General features: G+C 36.1%; 1 protein-coding gene across 1 annotated transcript in view; it reads left to right on the top strand.

Annotated features, from left to right (window-relative positions):
* JMJD1C (jumonji domain containing 1C) overlaps positions 1-21041 on the top strand; it is a 379129-nt gene that overhangs the window by 327829 nt on the left and 30259 nt on the right. Inside the window, exons 4-11 of the mRNA XM_007959051.2 lie at positions 310-415; positions 3504-3628; positions 5224-5367; positions 5464-5656; positions 5767-7451; positions 11679-11851; positions 12106-14312; positions 19786-19987. Coding sequence (XP_007957242.1) covers positions 310-415; positions 3504-3628; positions 5224-5367; positions 5464-5656; positions 5767-7451; positions 11679-11851; positions 12106-14312; positions 19786-19987 — 4835 coding nt within the window. The remainder of the gene's footprint in view (positions 1-309; positions 416-3503; positions 3629-5223; positions 5368-5463; positions 5657-5766; positions 7452-11678; positions 11852-12105; positions 14313-19785; positions 19988-21041) is intronic.

Raw genomic sequence — 21041 nt, 5'->3', positions numbered from 1 at the left:
GTCTAATAGAAGAGTCTTTGAAACATTGACTTGAATACAGGCATACTTTAAAAATTAGAAAACACATTAGTAAATTTTGAATTTTGGCATTAGGACATTGTTGGCAAGTATCAAATCTTACCACAGATGAATTTCTTATGATCTGTCGTTATATAGTTGCTAATGAACTATAACTTACAAATTTGTGTTTTTGCATACATTTAGATCAAGAAATTTTCTTCATTTCCTTAGAACATATATGAGGGAAAGTTGGTAACGTTAATTTTAGGAGAGCATAACATGGACCTTTCTTTTAATCTGTAATTCTAGGACGACATAGACAGCCTAAACCCAGTTCTCAGGGACAACCCGCAACTTCATGAGGAAGTGAAAGTCTGGGTAAAGGAACAAAAAGTTCAGGAGATTTTTATGCAAGGTAACTATTTTGAAGTTATGCATTGTTTATGGGACCTAGGTACATTATCATTTTTCTTTGGTTGTTTAGTAATATGCAATATAAATAGAAGAGCAAATCTAATATTTTGACTTACATATAATTGAGAGAAAATAACAGAATTATAATAATTTCAACAGAAATTTAATTTCTCCAGTTTAATAAGTGATTGTAGTTGAATGTCTGACATGAAATTTTAGCCACACAGGTGTTTTGTTGATAGAATATTTTCCATATTACAGAACGTGTTAGGTGTGTCCTTCCTGGAGAAGGAAGCATTGTTTGCAGTAGAGGGTTGCCCAAAGCCACAATCTATTTCCTTTGAAGAATGCTGTTGGTATCTGATTAAAGTGGCCTCTTTCATTGTGCCTTCCTCAGCTGTTACCACAATTCTTGTTTTAGGTTTTTTTCCTTCCTTTTCTTAAGTTAGCTACAACTTTGTCTACAACATGTGACCTTCAAACCAGTGAGGTTTTATAGTTCTTAGTGATTCCTCTTTCTTCAACTGTACATAAGCATAAAACTATAGATTGATGGCATAAAGTATGTTGTTTCCTTTAATGTAAAAAATAAAACTATAGTTAAATTCCCATATTTATCTCAACCCCTACCTTGGTGTCATTTATATTAAACATTAATAGAAATACCTCAAAATAGTGGCTATTTTGCTTTATGTGGGTACTTGTAGCAGCAGATCACCTACTTACTACATTCTTCTTAGGCAAATTATGGGAGCTCTGGTGGCATGGTGCCTAAGGCATTTGACTGCTAACTAGAAGGCTGCCAGTTCAAACCTACCAGCCATTCCTTGGAAGGCAGATAGGGCAATCTACTTCCGTAGAGATACTGGCTCAGAAACCCAGGAGGGGTAACTGTGAGTCAGAAATGACTCAACGGCAGTGAGTGTTTTTTGTTGTTGTTTTTACTTTTCAGGCAAATTATGTTTTAAACATTTTATTATGCAGATTTTCTAACATACAGAAATAGAATCTTTCCATGAGCTACCATGCAACTATCACCCAGCTCCAACAACTGTCAGACTCAAAGTTTGGGTGATCCTGTGCTATCCACACCATTTATGTCCCTCAGATTTCAGGCATCACCTCCTTCTATCAGTTTTAAAACAAAACACCATACCATTAATACTAAAAAAGTCATTCCTCAGTAACATTCTGCATGATCAGGATTAAATTCTCATTTGTTTCATAAAGTCATAGATGGTTTTATAAAGGTTTCGTTTATTTATTAGTTTTTATTCTGGGGATCTAAACAAGTTTAACCCACTGTGATTTGTTAATATGTCCCCTCCATCTCTTTTTCCTTACATTTTATTTGTTGAAGAAATCAGACTAGTATTTTTTTAACCAAGATTGTTTTCTCATCATGTACTTAGAGGTGAAAGATTCAAGAAATATAATCCCTTACCATTCTATGCAGAATTGTCTGAAGCAGATCCCAGATTGTGCTGGGTGGTGGTAATAAGCCAGTGTGGATGATATGCTAATGGAATTCGGAATTGGTTGTATTTGGAATTATTCTATAAGCATTTTCTGTATTATTTAGTGAGGGTGTGGGGGGAAAAACATGGACTGTTGTAATTCCATAGTTAGAAAAGAGTAGCTCTTGTGTAATGGATTATGACTAATGAGTAGTGCTTAACCTTTCACCACCCTTAAATTGCTGCTAATCAGCATCTTCCTTTTTCCAGGTGAATGTAGTTGATGTGTGGTACAGATCATATGAAATACTTTCTCAGATGTATTGATTTATTTGAGGCTGATAGTGAAGTAGATTTTTTTTTTTAAGATGGTAAATAAGTATTATACCAATACTTGGTAAGCTAAATTTGTTACAGCTGTTCTAAGAAAGAGCATCAAGTTTGAAATCAGAAAAATAAGTTCAATACCAGCTCTTTCACCTAAAAATTCATTTAAGCTGTTAACCTCACTTGCATAAATTTAAAGAGGTAAACAACACCTCACTCGGAGTTAGAGAGGATTAAATAAGCACTTGGACATTTTGAAAACACTTTGTAAGTTTTAAATGTATAATGCTGTTGTTATTGAGGTGTAGCAGTGTTTGCACACACAGTCCCCTCCCCCAGCAGTTCCTATTAAGCTTTCAAGGATATTGTGTTATTTTTATATCTGGGAATTGAAAACTTTTTCATCTCCATGATCTTCTATGGAGGGATTTTTGTTTTAATAAATGTATATGAATATAGATATATAACCTTTAGTATGTAATTCCTTTCCAAAGGCTATTTACATATCTATGCAGGTAACTACTAGAAAATGGAGCTTGATGCAAAAGTACACCACCATATTACTTTATAAAATATTTTCAGTGCATCTATTTATCAGTTCATTTATGTGTCTTAAGATTTGGGGCAGCTTTTGCCAGCTGTCAAAGAAGAATCAGAATTTGTAGTTGCTTGTGGTGAAGTTTTGGCAACTAGAAGACTCAGATATCAAGTTCCAAATTGCCTTTCCCTTTCAGCCTTGCACCCCAACCTCTTACTGAACAGATTTGTAACCATATTACTTTCTAGACCACTGTTAACATTACTTTTTTTTTTTTCTTACTGTCCTTTTAGAACTCATGATCCCAGAAACATTGACTTATCTTTCAGACTTGTTGTTGTTGTTGTTATTTGCCGTTGAGTCGGCCCCGACTCATAGCGACCCCTCCTTGGGTTTCCGAGGCAGTATCACTACAGAAGTAGGATTGCCCAACCTTCCTTCCGAGGAGTGGCTGGTGGGTTTGAACTGCCAGCCTTCTGGTTAGCAGTCAAGTGCCTTAGGCACTATGCTACCAGAGCTCCCATTTAGAGTACTTTCAGACTTAGAGTACTTTAATCTCCTCTGAATCAGGGCCTATGTGTGTCTAGTACTGCTGATTTAATGATAACTATAGAATGATCTGGCTCTAAAGTATATTCACTTGTCCTCTAAAATATTTGTTTGAAATTGATGTTTGGGTGTGGCTCATGTTTCTTCTTAAAGGTAATTCTTAATTGAAAATGTCTCCATTTATGATACCCCTATTTCTTGTGCTTTGTTTTTTGAAGGTCCTTATTCCTTAAATGGATACAGAGTGAGAGTATATAGACAAGATTCTGCCACCCAGTGGTTTACTGGCATAATTACTCATCATGATCTCTTCACCCGCAACATGATCGTTATGAATGATCAGGTAAATAGTCCACCTAATTAAATTAAAGGAGCTCTGGTAGCATAGTGCCTAAGGCACTTGACTGCTAACCAGAGGGCTGGCAGTTCAAACCCATCAGCCACTCCTTGGAAGAAAGATGGGGCAATCTACTTCCGTAATGATACTGCCTCAGCAACCCAAGGAGGGGGCGCTATGAGTCGGGGCGACTCGACGGCACATAACAACAACAACACAATTAATATTTTTGAGTATAGGTTTTATAATTGAAAATCCCATGCCAAAAGAATTCATCAACAGCTTGATACTAAATGGTTTCATCTCTAGATTTCTAATTTAAATATTAGATATGTTACATAGAGGTTATGTTATATAACATGGAGATTTAGGGGTAAAAAAAAAAAGCCTATTGCTTTGGAGCTGACTCTGACTCATAGCAACTCTCTAGGACACTGCCCCATAGGGGACAGCTGCCCCATAGAGCTTCCAAGGCTGTAAATCTTTATGGAAGTAGACTGCCGTGTCTTTCTCCCATAGAGTGGCTGGTAAATTCAAACTACTGACCTTTTAGTTAGCAGCTGAGTGGTTAACTAGAGATGTCAGATTTATTTCAGCATTGATAAAATCAGTCCTGAAATAGAGGCATCAAACTCTTTTAATTGATAAATCTTTTTGTTTGTTTGTTCATTTAAGTCCTTAAATTAAAGGTAAAATTTTCTTTCTCAAAGTCTCAAGTTTTTGTCCAGTAGTAAGAATATTTCCCGATTTTTTTTTTTTTTTCCACTAATGGAAACTTTAATGCATGCAGTTCTTTTCACCTAAGTTCCCCAGTTGATACTGCCCAATAAGTTTTATAGTGAATGTTAAAAATACAGGTTTTGTGTGGAGTTTTTAATAACAATATGAAAGTCTTTACATAGCTTTTCTTCTTTTGGGGGGTGGGACTTTGCTTAAAACTTTAACTTACATAAAAAAAAAAAGGTATTTACTTCTTCCCACCTGAGTGAATTGGGTAGTGTATATGAATAAATTAGAGTGCCTTTATAAACAATCCAGATGCCTTAGTTTACATTTTAGTCTAAATGCTAAAAATAATTTTCTGTGGTTTGATTGCTTTTTCCCCCTAAAAAGATGACGACTTTAACTTTTCAGTGAAGTAAAAAATCCCTTTTAATCTTTAAATATTCTTGTCGTTAGCAAAGATTCTATGTCCCTTTCTGTAATCTCAGTCTTTTTTATTATTATTATTTATTATTCATTTGCACGATTTTTGTCAAAAGTTACCTTCCTAAACTGTTCCTTCTTAAGTTTGGTTTGCATTTGCTTTAAGAAAATTACTTTCTGTTTCTTAAATTGTTATGACTTCCTTGGTATTTGTATTTTTATTCTTATCCTTCTGAAGTTTTACATACATAAACACACACGCACACACAGACATATATTTGCTTTTTAAGACTTGGTTAGCAGTTGAAACAAAATAGGTTTCAGGAGATTAAAATGATAATTATATTAATGATTAAAATTGATTTCTATACATTTCTACTAAGTAAAGAAATTATACTCAATATCATGATTAACTGATATGGTTCAATTTTTATTTCTGATTTGTCATAAATTAGGTACTAGAGCCACAGAATGTCGATCCTTCTATGGTTCAAATGACCTTTCTAGATGATGTTGTTCACTCTTTGTTAAAAGGTGAAAATATTGGCATTACATCACGACGTAGGTCTCGAGCCAGTCAAAATAGCAACACTGTTCACGTATGTATGTTATTAGTAATGGAGTATTATAAAATATTTTCCTTTATGCTACTTAGAATCAGACAGTGAGTAATCATGTTAATTGGTTCTTTTTAGGGTCATTATACACGTGCCCAAGCAAATAGTCCCAGACCAGCAATGAACTCCCAAGCTGCAGTACCAAAACAGAATACACACCAGCAACAGCAACAGAGAAGTATTCGTCCAAATAAGAGGAAGGGCTCAGACAGCAGCATACCAGATGAAGAGAAGATGAAGGAGGAAAAATATGATTACATAACACGAGGAGGTAGGACTACTTTTTTCTTTAAGGGAAGGATAACAAATAACAGTACATTTATAATATGCCGATTGAGTATTGATACGAAAATAAGACTGTTCTTTTTTCAAACCTTACAGAAAATACTAAAAGTAAAAACAAACACTTCATGAATAAAAGAAGGAAGCCCGAGGAAGATGAAAAGAAACTAAATATGAAAAGACTGCGAACTGACAATGTTTCAGATTTTTCTGAGAACAGTGACTCAGAAAATTCAAGTAAGAGAATAATAGATAATTCCTCAGAGCAAAAGTTAGAGAATGAGTTGAAAAATAAAAATACTTCAAAAATAAATGGAGAAGAAGGAAAATCCAGAAATAATGAGAAGGCAGGGGAACAGACACTAATAGATAGTAGCCAGGCACCCTGGGATCAAATTCAGGAAGATCAACATGAAGAAGTTGAGAAGCAGAAGTCATTTGATGCTCATCTTCAAGAGAAAAAGATTATACATTCATCAGAACAGGCCACACTTTCTGATCATAATCCTAATGATTTACTTCTTCAGGAATGCAATATGGAAAAGACACATACAGTGGAATTAGTACCAAAGGAGAAGTTTGTGTCCAGACCACCCACACCAAAATGTGTTATAGATATTACAAATGACACTAATTTACAAAAGGTGGCTCAGGAAAACTCAAGTACCTTTGGCCTTCAAACATTTCAAAAAACGGATCCTAATGTTAGTGACTCAAAACATTCTATTGCAAATACAAAATACTTGGAAACAACAAAACAAGATTCTGATCAAAGTTGGGTCAGTGATGTAGTTAAAGTAGATTTAACACAGTCAAATATGAATACTTCTTCAGGAAATGATCACCTGAATTTGGAAAAAGAGAAAAATCCGTACATCTCTTACATGTCATCTTTAAGTGCAGTTTCTGTCACAGAAGATATTAAGCAGCATAAGCGAAGTCCACCTCCAGAGGCTATAAAACCTAAGGTTAATGCTTTAGTAGATGCTCCCAAGACAAAATCCAATCCATCACCTGAAATAATTAAATCCAAAATTACCCATTCTCCTGATTCGGTGAAGTCTAAGGCTACTTATATGAACAGCCAGGCTGCTGGTGAAAGAAGACTGGCAAATAAGATAGAGCATGAGCTATCAAGATGCAGCTTTCATCCAGTTCCTGCTCGAGGCAGTACGTTGGAAACTACAAAGAGTCCTCTTATCATTGATAAAAATGAGCATTTCACAGTTTACAGAGATCCTGCACTCATTGGTCCAGAAACAGGAGCTAATCACATTTCACCGTACTTAAACCAGCATCCTTTTCCTCTTCATTCTTCATCCCATAGAACCTGTTTAAATCCAGGTACCCATCACCCTGCTTTATCTCCGGCACCTCACTTGCTGACTGGATCATCCAGTCAAACTCCATTACCTGCCATTAACACTCACCCTCTGACTAGTGGCCCCCACCATTCAGTTCATCATCCTCATTTACTTCCTTCTGTGTTACCTGGAGTGCCTACTGCCTCCTTACTTGGTGGCCATCCAAGACTAGATACTGCTCATGCCAGCAGCTTAAGCCACTTAGCACTAGCACACCAGCAACAGCAGCAGTTACTACAACACCAGTCACCTCATCTTCTTGGACAAGCCCATCCTTCTGCACCATATAATCAACTTGGACTTTATCCAATTATTTGGCAGTATCCAAATGGGACACATGCATACTCAGGACTTGGTCTGCCTTCTTCTAAATGGGTTCACCCAGAAAATACAGTTAACACTGAAGCTTCCTTAAGGAGGGTAAGTTACATTGCTGTTTGCCAGGTATCAATACACATATATTTATCAGGATATGTACAAATATATTTTAATATCTGTTCCATGTATTTTTAGATCGTTTGTTACTATAGAACATGTTTCACATGTTTCAAACAGTATTTTAAGTATAATGACACTTTTGATGCTTAGTAACTTTGTAGCACTGGAAGTGGAAATCTCAGAAAAGCTTATTTATAAAGTTAAAGTAAAACTTTTTAGATTGTTCCTAATAGACCCTGTTACAAAGGATGAATGTCTTTATAGATAGTTAATAAATACCCATAATTATTTTGCCCTGCTAAATTTCTAAAAGTGAAACAAGAATCAACCACCAGAAATATCATTCAAAATTGTTCCATCACCAGTGACTGGGTGCTCCTTGCCAGCAAGGTCATTCACTACTTGGGAATCAGGGGAGGACTCATGACCACAGTCTGTTAACACAGCTACCCATAATGGCTCCCCCGACAAACTATGGGCATGAAGATCATTCTTGTACCTACTGTTATTACTACCAAGGCGATATGCAGGCAAAATTATCCCTGAAGTAAAGGAGAAACTCACTAGCATTGTCTTCCAACTGCTACTACCAACATACTTACTGTGGATCTCACTCAAATTAAGACAATTGTCAAAAAAGACAATGTTAAGAAAGTGGTTAAAAGCTTTTGGGGTATATATGCAGAGTGTCCTAAGCTGCACAAGGACAACGTTGTCTGTTGAGAGTTTAAGAGTGACACTCATCCTGCATTTTTTATATGGGGGCTCATATTGCCCTTATTAGGAGCTCTGGCAGCATGGTGCCTAAGGCACTTGACTGCTCACCAGAAGGCTGGCGGTTCAAACCCACCAGCCACTCCTCGGAAGGAAGGTTGGGCAATCCTACTTCCGTAGTGATACTGCCTCGGAAACCTAAGGAGGGGTCGCTATGAGTCGGGGCCAACTCGACGGCAAACAACAATAACAACAACATTGCCCTTAGTAAAAAACACAAATTTTTAAATTAAAAAAAAAAAAAAAGACAAAATCCCTATACTATCACCTTCATCAATACCTCTATTAACTATAGAAAATATCAGCCCCAACTTTAAATCTGAATAGCAGGAATTTCCACTTTGGACTCCCATAGAGACAATGAGCTCAGAGAGTCATACTTTGTAATGTATCATCAATATTGTGTATCATGGTGGGAAACTTTAGTGTGAGCTTTACTCTTAAGTGTAATCACCAGCAAACTCTCTGGGTTTTTTGTTGTTGTTGTTGGTTTTGCACGAGTATCCCCACATTTGATGTTAACAGCATCTGAATTCAAGAATTGTGCTGCCAATCATTTCTCCAGGGAGATAGCTCAGAAGGAAGGAATGCATAGAAAAGGACAGAGGGAAAAAGTAACTACGAGGAAGAAGTAGGAAGAGAGCTGTTACTTTATGAGGATTGTGATCAATGTCAGGAAACAAAATGTGTATGACCTGTTGAATGGGAAATGAATTTGCTCTGTAAACGTTCATCCCAATCACAATTTAAAAAAAAAAAAGGAATTGTGCTTCCTTTGATCACAAGGTTTCTATTCTTAGTGGTGACATGGAACATAGTGTGGGTAAAATTGTATTAAAGCGTGAACATTATGTAGTTGAAGTCAACAAAGAGTCACTAATCAGTACAATAGCCTCTTTGCCAGGATTGAAAGAAGGCAGGCCTAGTGACTCACGTGCCCAGTTCACTCACATTTTTACTTTGATGCTTCATTATTGTGTATCCTGAATGTAGCTTCTTCAGTTGTTATGCATAAAGGAGGCTAGGGGAGCACAAAGGAATGAAGATCTGGCACATAGTTTTAAGTCATTTCCAGTAATTTTATGCCAAACTCTGTTCTTAGAAATGGCTTGGGTAAGAAGTCTTTTTCAGTATGTGCCATGTGTACACACATTCCCACTATGTGATTGCAGTCTCCATGTACATCAGGACATAAACTTCTACTCTCTGGTCATAAACTTGTTAAAATAAGGACAAGCATATCAAATTTTTATTTGTTACGTGAAATGATAATATAAAATAATAAATTCAAATAATATTTTGAGAAAAATGAAGGTCTCTTACAACCTAAAAAAAAAAAAACCAAACCACTGCCACCGAGTTGGATCCGACTCATAGCAACCTCTCCTTGGGTTTCCGGGTGTTTCCTAGTGTTTCCAAAATTGAAGAAGCAATAAAAGTAAAAGGCACTACATTAGGAAATAATTTTACAGTATTTAACAAAGCAAAGTCTTATTTCCATAGTTGATTGCAAGTTAAGATCTTCAGATCTTACAGATAAATCTGCAGCCTCTTGAGCCGTATTTGAATGATCTTTAGGTGTGTATGTATGTATTTTCTCTTACATGAAGTTCATGACTAGTGTATGTTTCTAATCTAAATATTATAGCAACGTGTATTTGGTGTGATAACATATTTCTTGTGAGTATTCACGTTAAGATGTAAAATTTTTTTCTTTGTTACAACCAAAGAAGGTTGTGTTTTCTATGTATTTGATTACCCCATTCTGTTGACAAACTCCTCAGACATGTCCTGAAAGAATGTCAGTGAACTATAGAAACAGTTCTTAAGCATGATTTTAAATAGTTGTATATTCCAACATAGAGGTCTCTGTCACCAGATTTTCAATTATGAGAAAGGGAGTATATTGATACCAAGCAACTTGGTATACCTCCAAATTCAATGGTCCTTTAAAAAACAACAATATTGTTTATAGTGAAATGGAGTGTGTTTCTACCTGAAAAATATGATTATTTTCCAATTGTTTCCTTAAATTGTTACACTGAAAAACTTAATTATTTTTGACAAGAAAAAAATGGCAAATGAAATTTATTATAATGACTTTATGGTAATATAGTTTAAGAATGAAAAAGTCTTTTTACTATTAGCAGCATAGTCTTTTAGTAAAGTAAATAATAAATTTTTGGAAATCCTGTTTGTTAACTTTTTGTTGTGATTAAGGTGAAAGTTTACAGAGCAAATTGGCTTTCCATTCAGCAAGTCATACACATTTTGTGTGAATCTCACAATGTAACAGCATTCTTCTCACTTGCTCCCTGGGTTTACCATTTCCATTAGTTCTCCTTTCCTAATCCCTTCCTGCCTTTTGAGCTTTATCCTTTGCCACATGCTCCCCTTCTGATCTAGAATGCCCTTCTGACCTAGTGTGTACCTTCCTGGTAGTACTGTTCCTTACAGGCCTGTCTTGTTTCATTGAAAGTTGAGCCACAGGGTTGTGTTCACTTCCGGACTTGAAGCATATCTAAGGGCCATAGTCTCAGGAGTTCCACCAGTTTTCATCAGACCAGTAAGCTTGGCCAATTTTTGTGATTTTGTGTTTACTTGCATATTTTTCTCCTAGTCTTTTCACGACCTCTACTGTGATCCCTTGCAGAGTGGTCAGCAGTGGTGGCTGGGCACCATCTAGTTCGGTCTCAGGGTCATGGAAGCCAGGGTTCACATGCTCTGTTAGCCCTTTGAACTAATTATTTCCTTGCAGCTTTGCTTTTCTTCCCTCTTCTTTGCTCTGGACAGGGAGGGACCAGTAGTTGCACCTTAGATGGCCACTCACAAGCTTTTAAGACTCCAGTCATTACTCACCACAGTAGAATGTTAGAACATTGTCTTTGTGGACTGCATTACATACACCAGTTGACCTTGATGTCCCCCCAAGATTATGGTCCTGAGCCCCCCAGGCCCAGTATTTGGTTACGGCAAAAAAGTTTCCATAACCTTGCAGCTTGTATGCTCTACTATATATTCATGGGTATATTTACAGCACATGTAAATACATATGTAGAAATAACCTCTGTCAAACATCTGTACATCATATACATCATGGATGTATTCCTGTCCATCTTCTCACCCCTGTTCAGTTTGCATATCTATCTATGTATCCACTCATAGGTTATTACTGTTATTGCAGGATTGTGTATGTAATAGTATGTACCTTTGTTGCCTTGGAAACCCTGTTGTATCAGTGGTTAATTTCCAGTATCATATGGAAAAATCCATGTAATTATATTGGTTACTTGTGTATATATTTTTCATAAGATAAATTTATAAAGAGTTACGTACTTGATGTGTGTACTGCTGTTCCGTGACACTGTGTTTAGCTTTCTCTGATAACGGAAATCTGTGTTTTGCTTTGTTTTATTTTTCTTCTTTTTTTGATAGAATTCTCCCAGTCCTTGGTTACATCAGCCCACCCCTGTGACCTCAGCAGATGGCATTGGGTTACTTAGTCACATTCCTGTCAGACCTTCCAGTGCAGAGCCTCATCGGCCTCTTAAAATTACAGCACATTCCAGTCCACCACTGACAAAAACTTTAGTAGATCATCATAAAGAGTAAGTTAACCAATGTGTAAAACTTATCTTTCATAGTTTTCCTTAATGACTTTCTAAATAAGTAATTTTAAGTTAATATCTTAAAACTAGGCTTTGAAAAAAAGTAGTTATTTGAATCTTGATACACCTTCTAATTTATTTAGTAATAATGCAAAGGCATGTCTTTCATAATAGAATGATGTTGCATAGAAGCTACCTTTGTAATATATAAGGTAAAATGATTTTAAAAAAACCTTTGTATATTTTATTTATAGAGACTTGGAGAGGAAAGCTTTTATTGAACCATTACGATCTGTTGCATCCACATCAGGAAAAAATGACCTTGATTCAAATAGGTCACAGACAGGAAAAGACAGTCTTTTGCATAGGCATTTTGTGGATCCATTATTGAGTCAATTACAGAGGCCGCCCCAAGAGACTGGAGAGAGATTAAACAAATACAAGGAGGAACATCGACGAATTCTTCAAGAAAGTATTGATGTTGCTCCCTTTACAACTAAAATCAAGGGGCTTGATGGTGAGAGAGATAATTATTCCAGAGTCACATCGTCATCTTCTAGCCCTAAAAGCCATGTCATCAAACAAGACAAAGATTTAGAACGCTCAGTATCAGATCTTTATAAAATGAAGCACTCAGTGCCTCAGAGTCTGCCCCAAAGTAATTATTTCACGACACTGTCTAACAGTGTAGTCAATGAACCACCAAGATCGTACCCCTCAAAAGAGGTTTCAAATATTTACACAGAAAAGCAGAGTAGTAGTCTTGTAGCAACAACTAACCCTCAAACTCTGACTTCATTTATATCATCTCTTTCAAAGCCTCCACCTTTGATTAAACATCAAACAGAGAATGAAGGTTTAGTAGGCAAGATAGCAGAACACCTTCCCCATCAAATTGCATCTCATTCAGTTACAACCTTCAGAAATGACACCAGGAGTCCTACCCATTTGACGGTTTCTTCTACAAATACGCTCCGGAGTATGCCTGCTTTGCATAGAGCACCAGTGTTTCACCCACCAATCCATCACAGTCTGGAAAGAAAGGAAAGCAGCTATAGTAACCTTTCTCCTCCAACTTTAACTCCAGTGATGCCAGTAAATGCTGGTGGGAAAGCTCAAGAATCCCAAAAGCCTCCAACTCTAATACCCGAGCCTAAAGACTCTCAGGCAAATTTCAAGAGTTCTTCTGAACAGAGTTTGACAGAAATGTGGAAATCTAATAATAACCTCAGCAAAGAGAAAGCTGAATGGCATGTGGAGAAAAGCAATGGAAAGTCACAGGCTGCTATGGCATCTGTCATTGTACGTCCACCTTCTAGTACAAAATACGAGGGCATGACAGCAATGCAATTAGCTTCCAAAGATCGACTTAGTGAAAGAGCTTCAACTGAGGCACATCAAGCAGATTGCCTCAAACCAGCAGAAGCCGTAGAGACGGGAAGAATCATTCTGCCAAGTGTGAATTCAGACAGTGCTCACATAAAATCTGAAAAAGTTTTTCAGTCTGTCTCACAGGGCATCGTTCCCAGTTCAGTCATGTCTCCTGTGAATACGATGTGTAATACCAAAACGGATGCATTCACATCTGCTGTCACTACCACCACTGGTTCCAGCTGGGGTGTTTCTGAAGCAGTTTACTCTTTATCAAATACCACTTCAGCCTCTGCGTCCTTAGAATGTACCTCTTCAAAAAGTGTTGGTCAGTCAGTGGCTCAAACACAAGAATGCATGGTCAACACCACAGCTTCAGTTATACCAGCCAGTAGTAGTAAGACAGGAAATGCTGTTCAGCCCAGCTCTGGGTTCTCAGGCACAACTGATTTTATCCATTTAAAAAAGCACAAGGCAGCACTGGCTGCTGCTCAATATAAAAGTAGTAATGTTGGTGAGACTGAGCCTAATGCTGTGAAAAATCAGACATCTTCAGCCTCCCTTCCCTTGGAAAGCACTATGGTCTGTAGTACAATAAACAAAGCAAACTTTGTAGGAAATGGGCAGGCATCCCAGACAAGTCAACCGAACTACCATACTAAACTGAAAAAGGCCTGGCTTACTAGACACTCAGAAGAAGATAAAAATACTAATAAAACAGAAAATTCAGGGAACTCTGTATCAGAAATCATTAAGCCATGTTCTGTCAATTTAATAGCCTCCACATCTAATGATATACAAAATAGTGTAGATAGTAAGATCATAGTTGATAAATATATAAAAGATGATAAAATAGGTAGGAGAAAAGCCAAAAGAACTTATGAATCTGGCTCTGAAAGTGGAGACTCTGATGAAAGTGAAAGCAAGTCAGAGCAAAGGACTAAAAGGCAACCTAAGCCAACTTACAAAAAGAAGCAAAATGATTTGCAGAAGAGGAAAGGTGAAATAGAAGAAGATTTGAAGCCCAATGGGGTTCTCAGCCGGAGTGCGAAAGAAAAAAGTAAATTGAAGTTGCAGAGCAACAATAATAGCGGTACGTAAATTACTTTCTTTTAGTTAAAGTGGCTGTGTTTTCTAGAAGTAATGTGTGATTCTCTGAAGATCAGTGTTCTGTAGGCATCTTTTTCCTTTAGCTGCATGCTTTTTAGTTTTATGTATATGCTCGCTGACCTTCTTTCTGAATTGTAGGAGAAAATGAGAAGGCTTGGTTCTCCATTTTAAAACATTTTATGAAAATACATGGTTTACCCAGCACTTGTATTGGCAGTAACCCAGTGTGTACTTCAGTAGTGAGAATTTTTATCATTTCTGAGAACTGTGTAAAGGCAGTTATGGCTTTTGCACCAAAAGTAGTTCCTAATATTAGCTGAGATAATTATCTATGACAAGATATAATTGGGAAAGAAATCTCACTCACATATACTTATCTTAAGCCACATTTTTATTTATTTATTTATTTAATTGTGATTTGGGTGAAAATTTACAGAGCAAATACACTTTCCATACAGCAGTTCACATACACTTTGTCTCATGACATTGACCACAATTTAGCCTAATGCAACATCTCCCCTCCTACTTCCTCCCAATAGTTATCTCTTCCCTGTGTCCATCCCTCCATGTGCTCCTGCCCCCTGAACTGTCTCCCTGTGCATAAGCAGCCCTTCTTTCTCCCATGCTTGTTCTCTCCAAGTAGTGTATCTACCTCAGGTAAATGTTCAACTCCTATGCCTGTCTATTGTTTGGCTGGAAGCCACAGGCATGTGTTCAATTCCAGACCTGAAGGGCAGCTAGGGGCCATAGTCTCAGTGGTTTCACCAGGTTCTATCGGGCCAGCAAACCTGGTCCGTCCCCCCCTTTTTTTTTCCCCAAATGATTTTGAGTTTTGTTCCACATTGTACTCCCTTTCTATCCAGGATCTCCAACATAGATCCTCTTCCAAGTGGTTGACAGTAGTAGCCAGGCACCATCTATTTCTTCTGGTCTCATAGTTGTATAGGCTGCAGATCAGATGGAATACCAGTCGCTAGGACTAATTGTTTCCATAAATATTTGGTTTTCTTTATTCTTCTTGGCTCCGGACAAGGAGAGACCCATCGTTACATCTAGATGGCAGCTTGCAAGTTAAGCCACATTTTAAAGAGTAGTATATACTTGGCCTATATCTCTTCTTTCTGTCATTTGGTGACAAAATTGGCATCTACTGAAATTAGCATCCCTATCACTAATAATGACTTTTAGAGAGTCCTTAACAACAGGTTAAAAGTTTTAAAAGGGGCCAAGTGGTTGTGGTTTTAAATGTGTGTTTCTGTACTTAAGAATAAATTACATAATAACTAAAAGTTTCAAAATATTTAATATTTATTTTATGGCTGTGGCTACCAAACATCAAAATAAGTGATACCAATAGCATTCACTATAAAGTGTTTGTGTATTTTTACTCTAGAGTTTGCTTATTTCTTTTTAGGTATGTTGCACAAAGCAGAAAGCACTTGATGTTTCTATTTGTATTCATCCACATATAGTATACGAGATAGCTCTGATAGTGTGGATGCTCACAAAGTACTCTGGCAAGCCCTTGAATGCTTGAAAGCTGTTATTGTGCTTTTTCACTGAATTAGGTTTTCCTTCATTGAATGAGGGCCTTGTGTGGAAACCAGAGGCAAAGTGAAGGAGAAAAAACAGGAGGATGGAATCATACAGGAAAAGGATAGTCAGAAAGTAGGAAAACAAGCTCAACTAGAGACAGAGAACCCAAGAGACAAAAATATAAATACAGTCAAGATGGAAATAAAGGGATTGACAAGATGTATGAAAAAGAGAAACGTGCCATCTATTTGAATGTTGGATTACATGCAATGTTGCTTTTTCTTCTCATATGTTCTCATCACTTCCCCAATGAGTTTATAAGAGGTTTATCACAGTAAAATTTCTCTTCTACCTCCATATAGCATTTCCTTTGGTCTTGTATATTCAATCAAATACTTGAGTTAAATTGAAAAAAAAAAAAACAGTGATAGGAATCTTTCAGCTTTTATCACTTACAGCTCTTTTGAAGTTAACACTTAAAAGATGCTTACTGAAGTATACATACTCACTTTTCCCTCTAAGGCTGAAGGAAGGTACATGCTCGCAAATAAAAGTTCTAAGACAAAGACCAGAATCAGCACTTTTCTTCCCCAGGCTGTTGATGCTTAGTCAAATGACCTCTACTTGGTGACTGACATTAGCTTCAGGGAGTCTAAGTCATATTTGTTTCCAAGTTCAAAGTAATAAGTGACTGTAAATGCCATCTATTAATAATGGGTAGAGTTGACTTGCTGTAATTCTGGGCCATCTAGAAAGGTTTTTGAAGTTGGCAGTTTGTAAATCAAGAAACTTTTATATTTGAGTGTATTGTCTACTTCATGGATTAAATATGACCTTTTTTTTTTTTTGGTTAAATGGTCATTGGGTAGTCACCAATAATAGCCAATCATTAAGAATGAGTTAGGCCAGCACTTATAACATGATTATATACACTTTTTACATATATAATTATTTAATACATACTTAATACATGAACATGTAATAGTGTTTCTTAGTGCATTCTAAAACCAGATTCAATACAGTTTGCTGTATTCACTTTGAGAATGTCTATATCTGCTGCCTTTTGTTATTAATAATTAAAAGTTGCATGTTTTTCAGTGACTGCTTTTTTACATAATTTTATTTTATGACCTGAAATTACCCACCAATTTAAATATATCTACAAATCCCATGATACACAAAAGCAGTGGTTCAACTGTAATCTAAGTTTAATTTCTGTTTCTTTTTGGGGGGGCTGTGAGAATGGGACTTTTTTTTTTTTTTTTAAGTTATCTTGTATTTGTTTCTTATTTTCTTCCCCAGTGTTCTGTTACTGGAGAAGCTGATTGTAGATTTGCTGTAAATAGAGAAGTAAGGATGAAAGTGTTAGGGTATAAAGGAAACAGAAATATCCATTTGAGTTTTAGGTATTTTTTTTGTTGAGCAAGTGTCTTAGCTCACACTTTTATATTTTAGATGTCTCCAAAAGATTAGATATGTAGAATTGGAGGATGAAGTTTTTTTTTATTGTGTACACTATTATAAAATTCATATAAGGAGTACAGTTCTTTGTGGTCTAAACTAGAAACATAATTACAATGTCAAAAGTTACCCATTTGACCTGAGCCCTCATATCTTTGTAATCCATTTATTCATTAGGAAAAAATGTTTGACTTTTTTGTGTCACAGAAAGGAAATTTCTTTGAAATGGCTGGTTCTTTATTCTCTATATGTAATACATATTTTAAAAACCCACTGCCGTTGAGTTGATTCCAACTCATAGTGACCCCCATTGTGTTTCCAAGGCTGTAAATCTTTAAAGAAATAGATTGCCTCCTCTTTCTCCTGCAGGAGTAGCTGGTGGGTGTGAACCACCCACCCAGTTAAGAGCCAAATCCCTTAACCCACTGTGCCACTAGAGGTCAGTATGATAATCCATACTTTTTGAACTGTTCCACTCTAAAATTTAAATGCATATTGGTTAAACATTTCCTATTAAAAACAGAAAGAGTACATTTAGTTCACTCTAGTGTAATTTTTTTTAAAAGGAAATAAATGATTGGAAGCAAATGTGCTAAATAAAAATTTATCAGTAGTGTAACATTTCTGTTGTTCATTCTGACTTCAAAAAACCGAATTTTTTACAGAGTCTGTAGGAAAAATGTGTGTTACACACAATGAAGAAGGAAATAAACGTTTTATGCAAGCTGTAAGGCAATAATCTCAGCCCATAAGTGTGTGTATGTATGTATATGCATGTGTGTTTAAGCACGTGTGTTTCTTTAGTGAATTAAACCAAATGACTCCTTGACCTAAATTGGAGAGACCACGTAATTGTAGAGAACCAGGCAGCAGTCCTAGAAGTGCTTCATAAATGGGAGGTGATTTTAAATGGGCCACCTTGTAGTTTAAACATAGTACTTCCCTATTTTGAAATGTGCAATCTTTCTATAATTGTAATGCTTATGCTATCAACAGATAGTGGCAGCTGTGGAAAAGAGACCTCTGCTATTGATAAGGGGTTTTTCCTACAAGTTTCTGCAAGAATTGTATAATCTCTGGAGAATAGCTATACCTCCCCTGCATAAAATGGGCATGATAGAAAACACAAGGTTAGGAAATACTTTGACAAAAATAGCAAACTATGTAAATCTCACGTCTAATGTTTAAATATGTACTAGTGGTGTAAGTACAAAGTTACAGTGTAGTTATCAACAAATACTTGCTTGGCCTAACATAGCTTGCCTTTAAATGCATATATTTTAAAGAATTTAATAGGCAAAATCTCCTCAGAGGGAAGGTTGGGCAATCAATCTACTTCCATAGTGATACTGTCTCAGAAACCCAAGGAGGAGGGGTCGCTATGAGTCGGGTCTGACTCGATGGCACATAACAACAACAACAACATTTTATGTATTTTTTTTTTTTTTTTGGTTCCTCCTGCTCTATAAAAGACTAATTAGCCAATGTGTTCACAGTTGTTAAAGTCACATTAATAAATGTGGTGGGGAAATGGCATAAAGTATGATAGTTCTTTTTTTTCCTTGTAAATATTGGACTGTATATTGATGAGTTTTTCCTTTATTCTGATGCCTGTTTTCTTTTTTTCATTCTGCTATCAAAAAATACTGCCAATATTGTCGTCGTTTTTTGTTCTTTCAAAACCTTTTACTTTTCTGAAAGGTATTGCTTCTACTGATTTATTGATATCAGATGGAGGGTATTATAATATGGAAGGGACATCAGCAGAAACACAGCTTAGTGTTTCTTAGCCTCTCTTCTTCCAAATATAGGGAATACAAAGTCACCACTTGTCTTAATGAACTGCATTTACCTTGGAGGATCAGATTATTGTAAGACAATAAATATTTCTAAAACTATTAACATTTGGTCTTTAAGTTCTTCCTGTGAATCTTGAGTTTCCTCCTACATAAACCAGATTTCTAATGACACAGTGGTTAAGCTCTCAACTGCTAACAGAAAGATTAGCAGTTTGAATCCATTAATCTCTCCATGTGTAAAAGACACGCAGCCTGCTTCTGTAACAGTTTTACGTTCTTGGAAATCGTATGGGGCAGTTCTGCTCTGTCCTGTAAGGTTACTTTGAGTTGGAATTGATGGCAATGGGTTTTCTTTTCATTTATAGATTTACATAGTATAAATATGAAGGATTATTATGTTTGCTACTGTCACATGGATATTCAATGTGTAAAGATTAACAGTCAAGTGAACATTTATGATACACGTGAGTTCTGTGTTTCCAGTACAGTGGCATAAGAGTCTGTTTCATTCTGGTGGTAGATTATTAGTAAGTAAATAGAATTGCTGCTCTGGACTTTTTAGTGAGTGAATGTCTGAAACTTGGGAATAATCTCATCTCAAGGAATATATATTTTGACCAAACATTTATTGCTAATGCTTTCTTCCTAATTTTACAGCTGGCATCCCTCGTTCAGTATTAAAAGATTGGCGTAAAGTTAAGAAACTGAAACAAACTGGGGAGTCGTTTCTACAGGATGATTCCTGCTGTGAGATAGGGCCTAATTTACAGAAGTGCAGAGAATGTAGACTTATTCGGAATAAAAAAGGTGAAGAACCAACTCACTCACCAGTATTTTGTAGGTTTTACTACTTTAGACGGTAAGTGAAAGGTATCTTAACTTAGATATATCTCAGTATTTATCTAAAGATAATTTTTTGTGCTAAGTTTAACCAATGCTGTTTGACCAAATATTTATTCACACTACTTTTTTTTTTTTTAATCTCTACATCATCTCTATCTTCTGGGATATTTGTTTTTCCTTATTTAGAAAATGTTAGTAATTTTTTAATAGAAAATTATATGATACAGTAGTTTAAAGAATTTTTTTTTAACCTTTATACTTGAGTCAAAGTAATTGTGTGTGTGTGTGTATGTATATAAGCATTAGCTACTAATAACAAATAGTCTATAAATCTAGGTAAAACATAGAGGCAGTTCCACATAAGTCAGTGCATTACATTGGAATGTTAATACTTTTGGTTTCGCAGTTGTAGACGTGAAAATATAGAGTTTTAAAATGACTAAGGATTTGATAGCATTATGTCCATTTTACAAATTTTGCAGTAAAATACAAAATTCATTTACATTTGTTATTTTCCTAAATATATCTTTAATATTAATGTTACTCAATAATACTTTATTTGTCAGAGTTCAATTGAAGAATAACCCAATCAATACAGACTAGTTAATAGTGCTCTGGTGGCACAGTGGTTAAAACACTCAACCCAGAAGTCACCAGTTTGAACCCACCGCTGCTCACAGGAGAAAGATGTGGCGATCTGCCTCCATAAAGATTACAGCTCTGGAAACCCCGTGGGGGTAGTTCTACTCTGTTACATTGGGTCCTTGTGAGTCAAAATGAACTCCTGGGCACCCAATGAAAACAGAAACACGTTAATTCTCAGATGCTGAAGTAAACTATTCCTGGGTTTGAGTCCCAGCTTTGTTATTTAATGGTTAACTTTAGTAACTATAGTAGGACCTCTAACATGTCTCTTCTGCAAAATGTGAAAAATACCATTACATACCTTAGAGGGTTTCATGAAGGTTAAATGAGATGAAGTATCCTTTGTGTGGTACCCACACATTGAATGTTCAATTAACGTTGACTTCAGTTATTCTCCTAATCATCATCTTCCAAAGAAGAAATAC

This window comes from Orycteropus afer, unplaced genomic scaffold (assembly GCF_000298275.1).
Source record: "Orycteropus afer afer isolate SDZICR_OR568_19922 unplaced genomic scaffold, OryAfe1.0 scaffold00016, whole genome shotgun sequence".
NCBI classification, from domain to species: Eukaryota; Metazoa; Chordata; class Mammalia; order Tubulidentata; family Orycteropodidae; genus Orycteropus; species Orycteropus afer.
The sequence above is the reverse complement of the archived record's forward strand: the minus strand, read 5'-3'. Positions and strand labels throughout refer to the sequence as shown.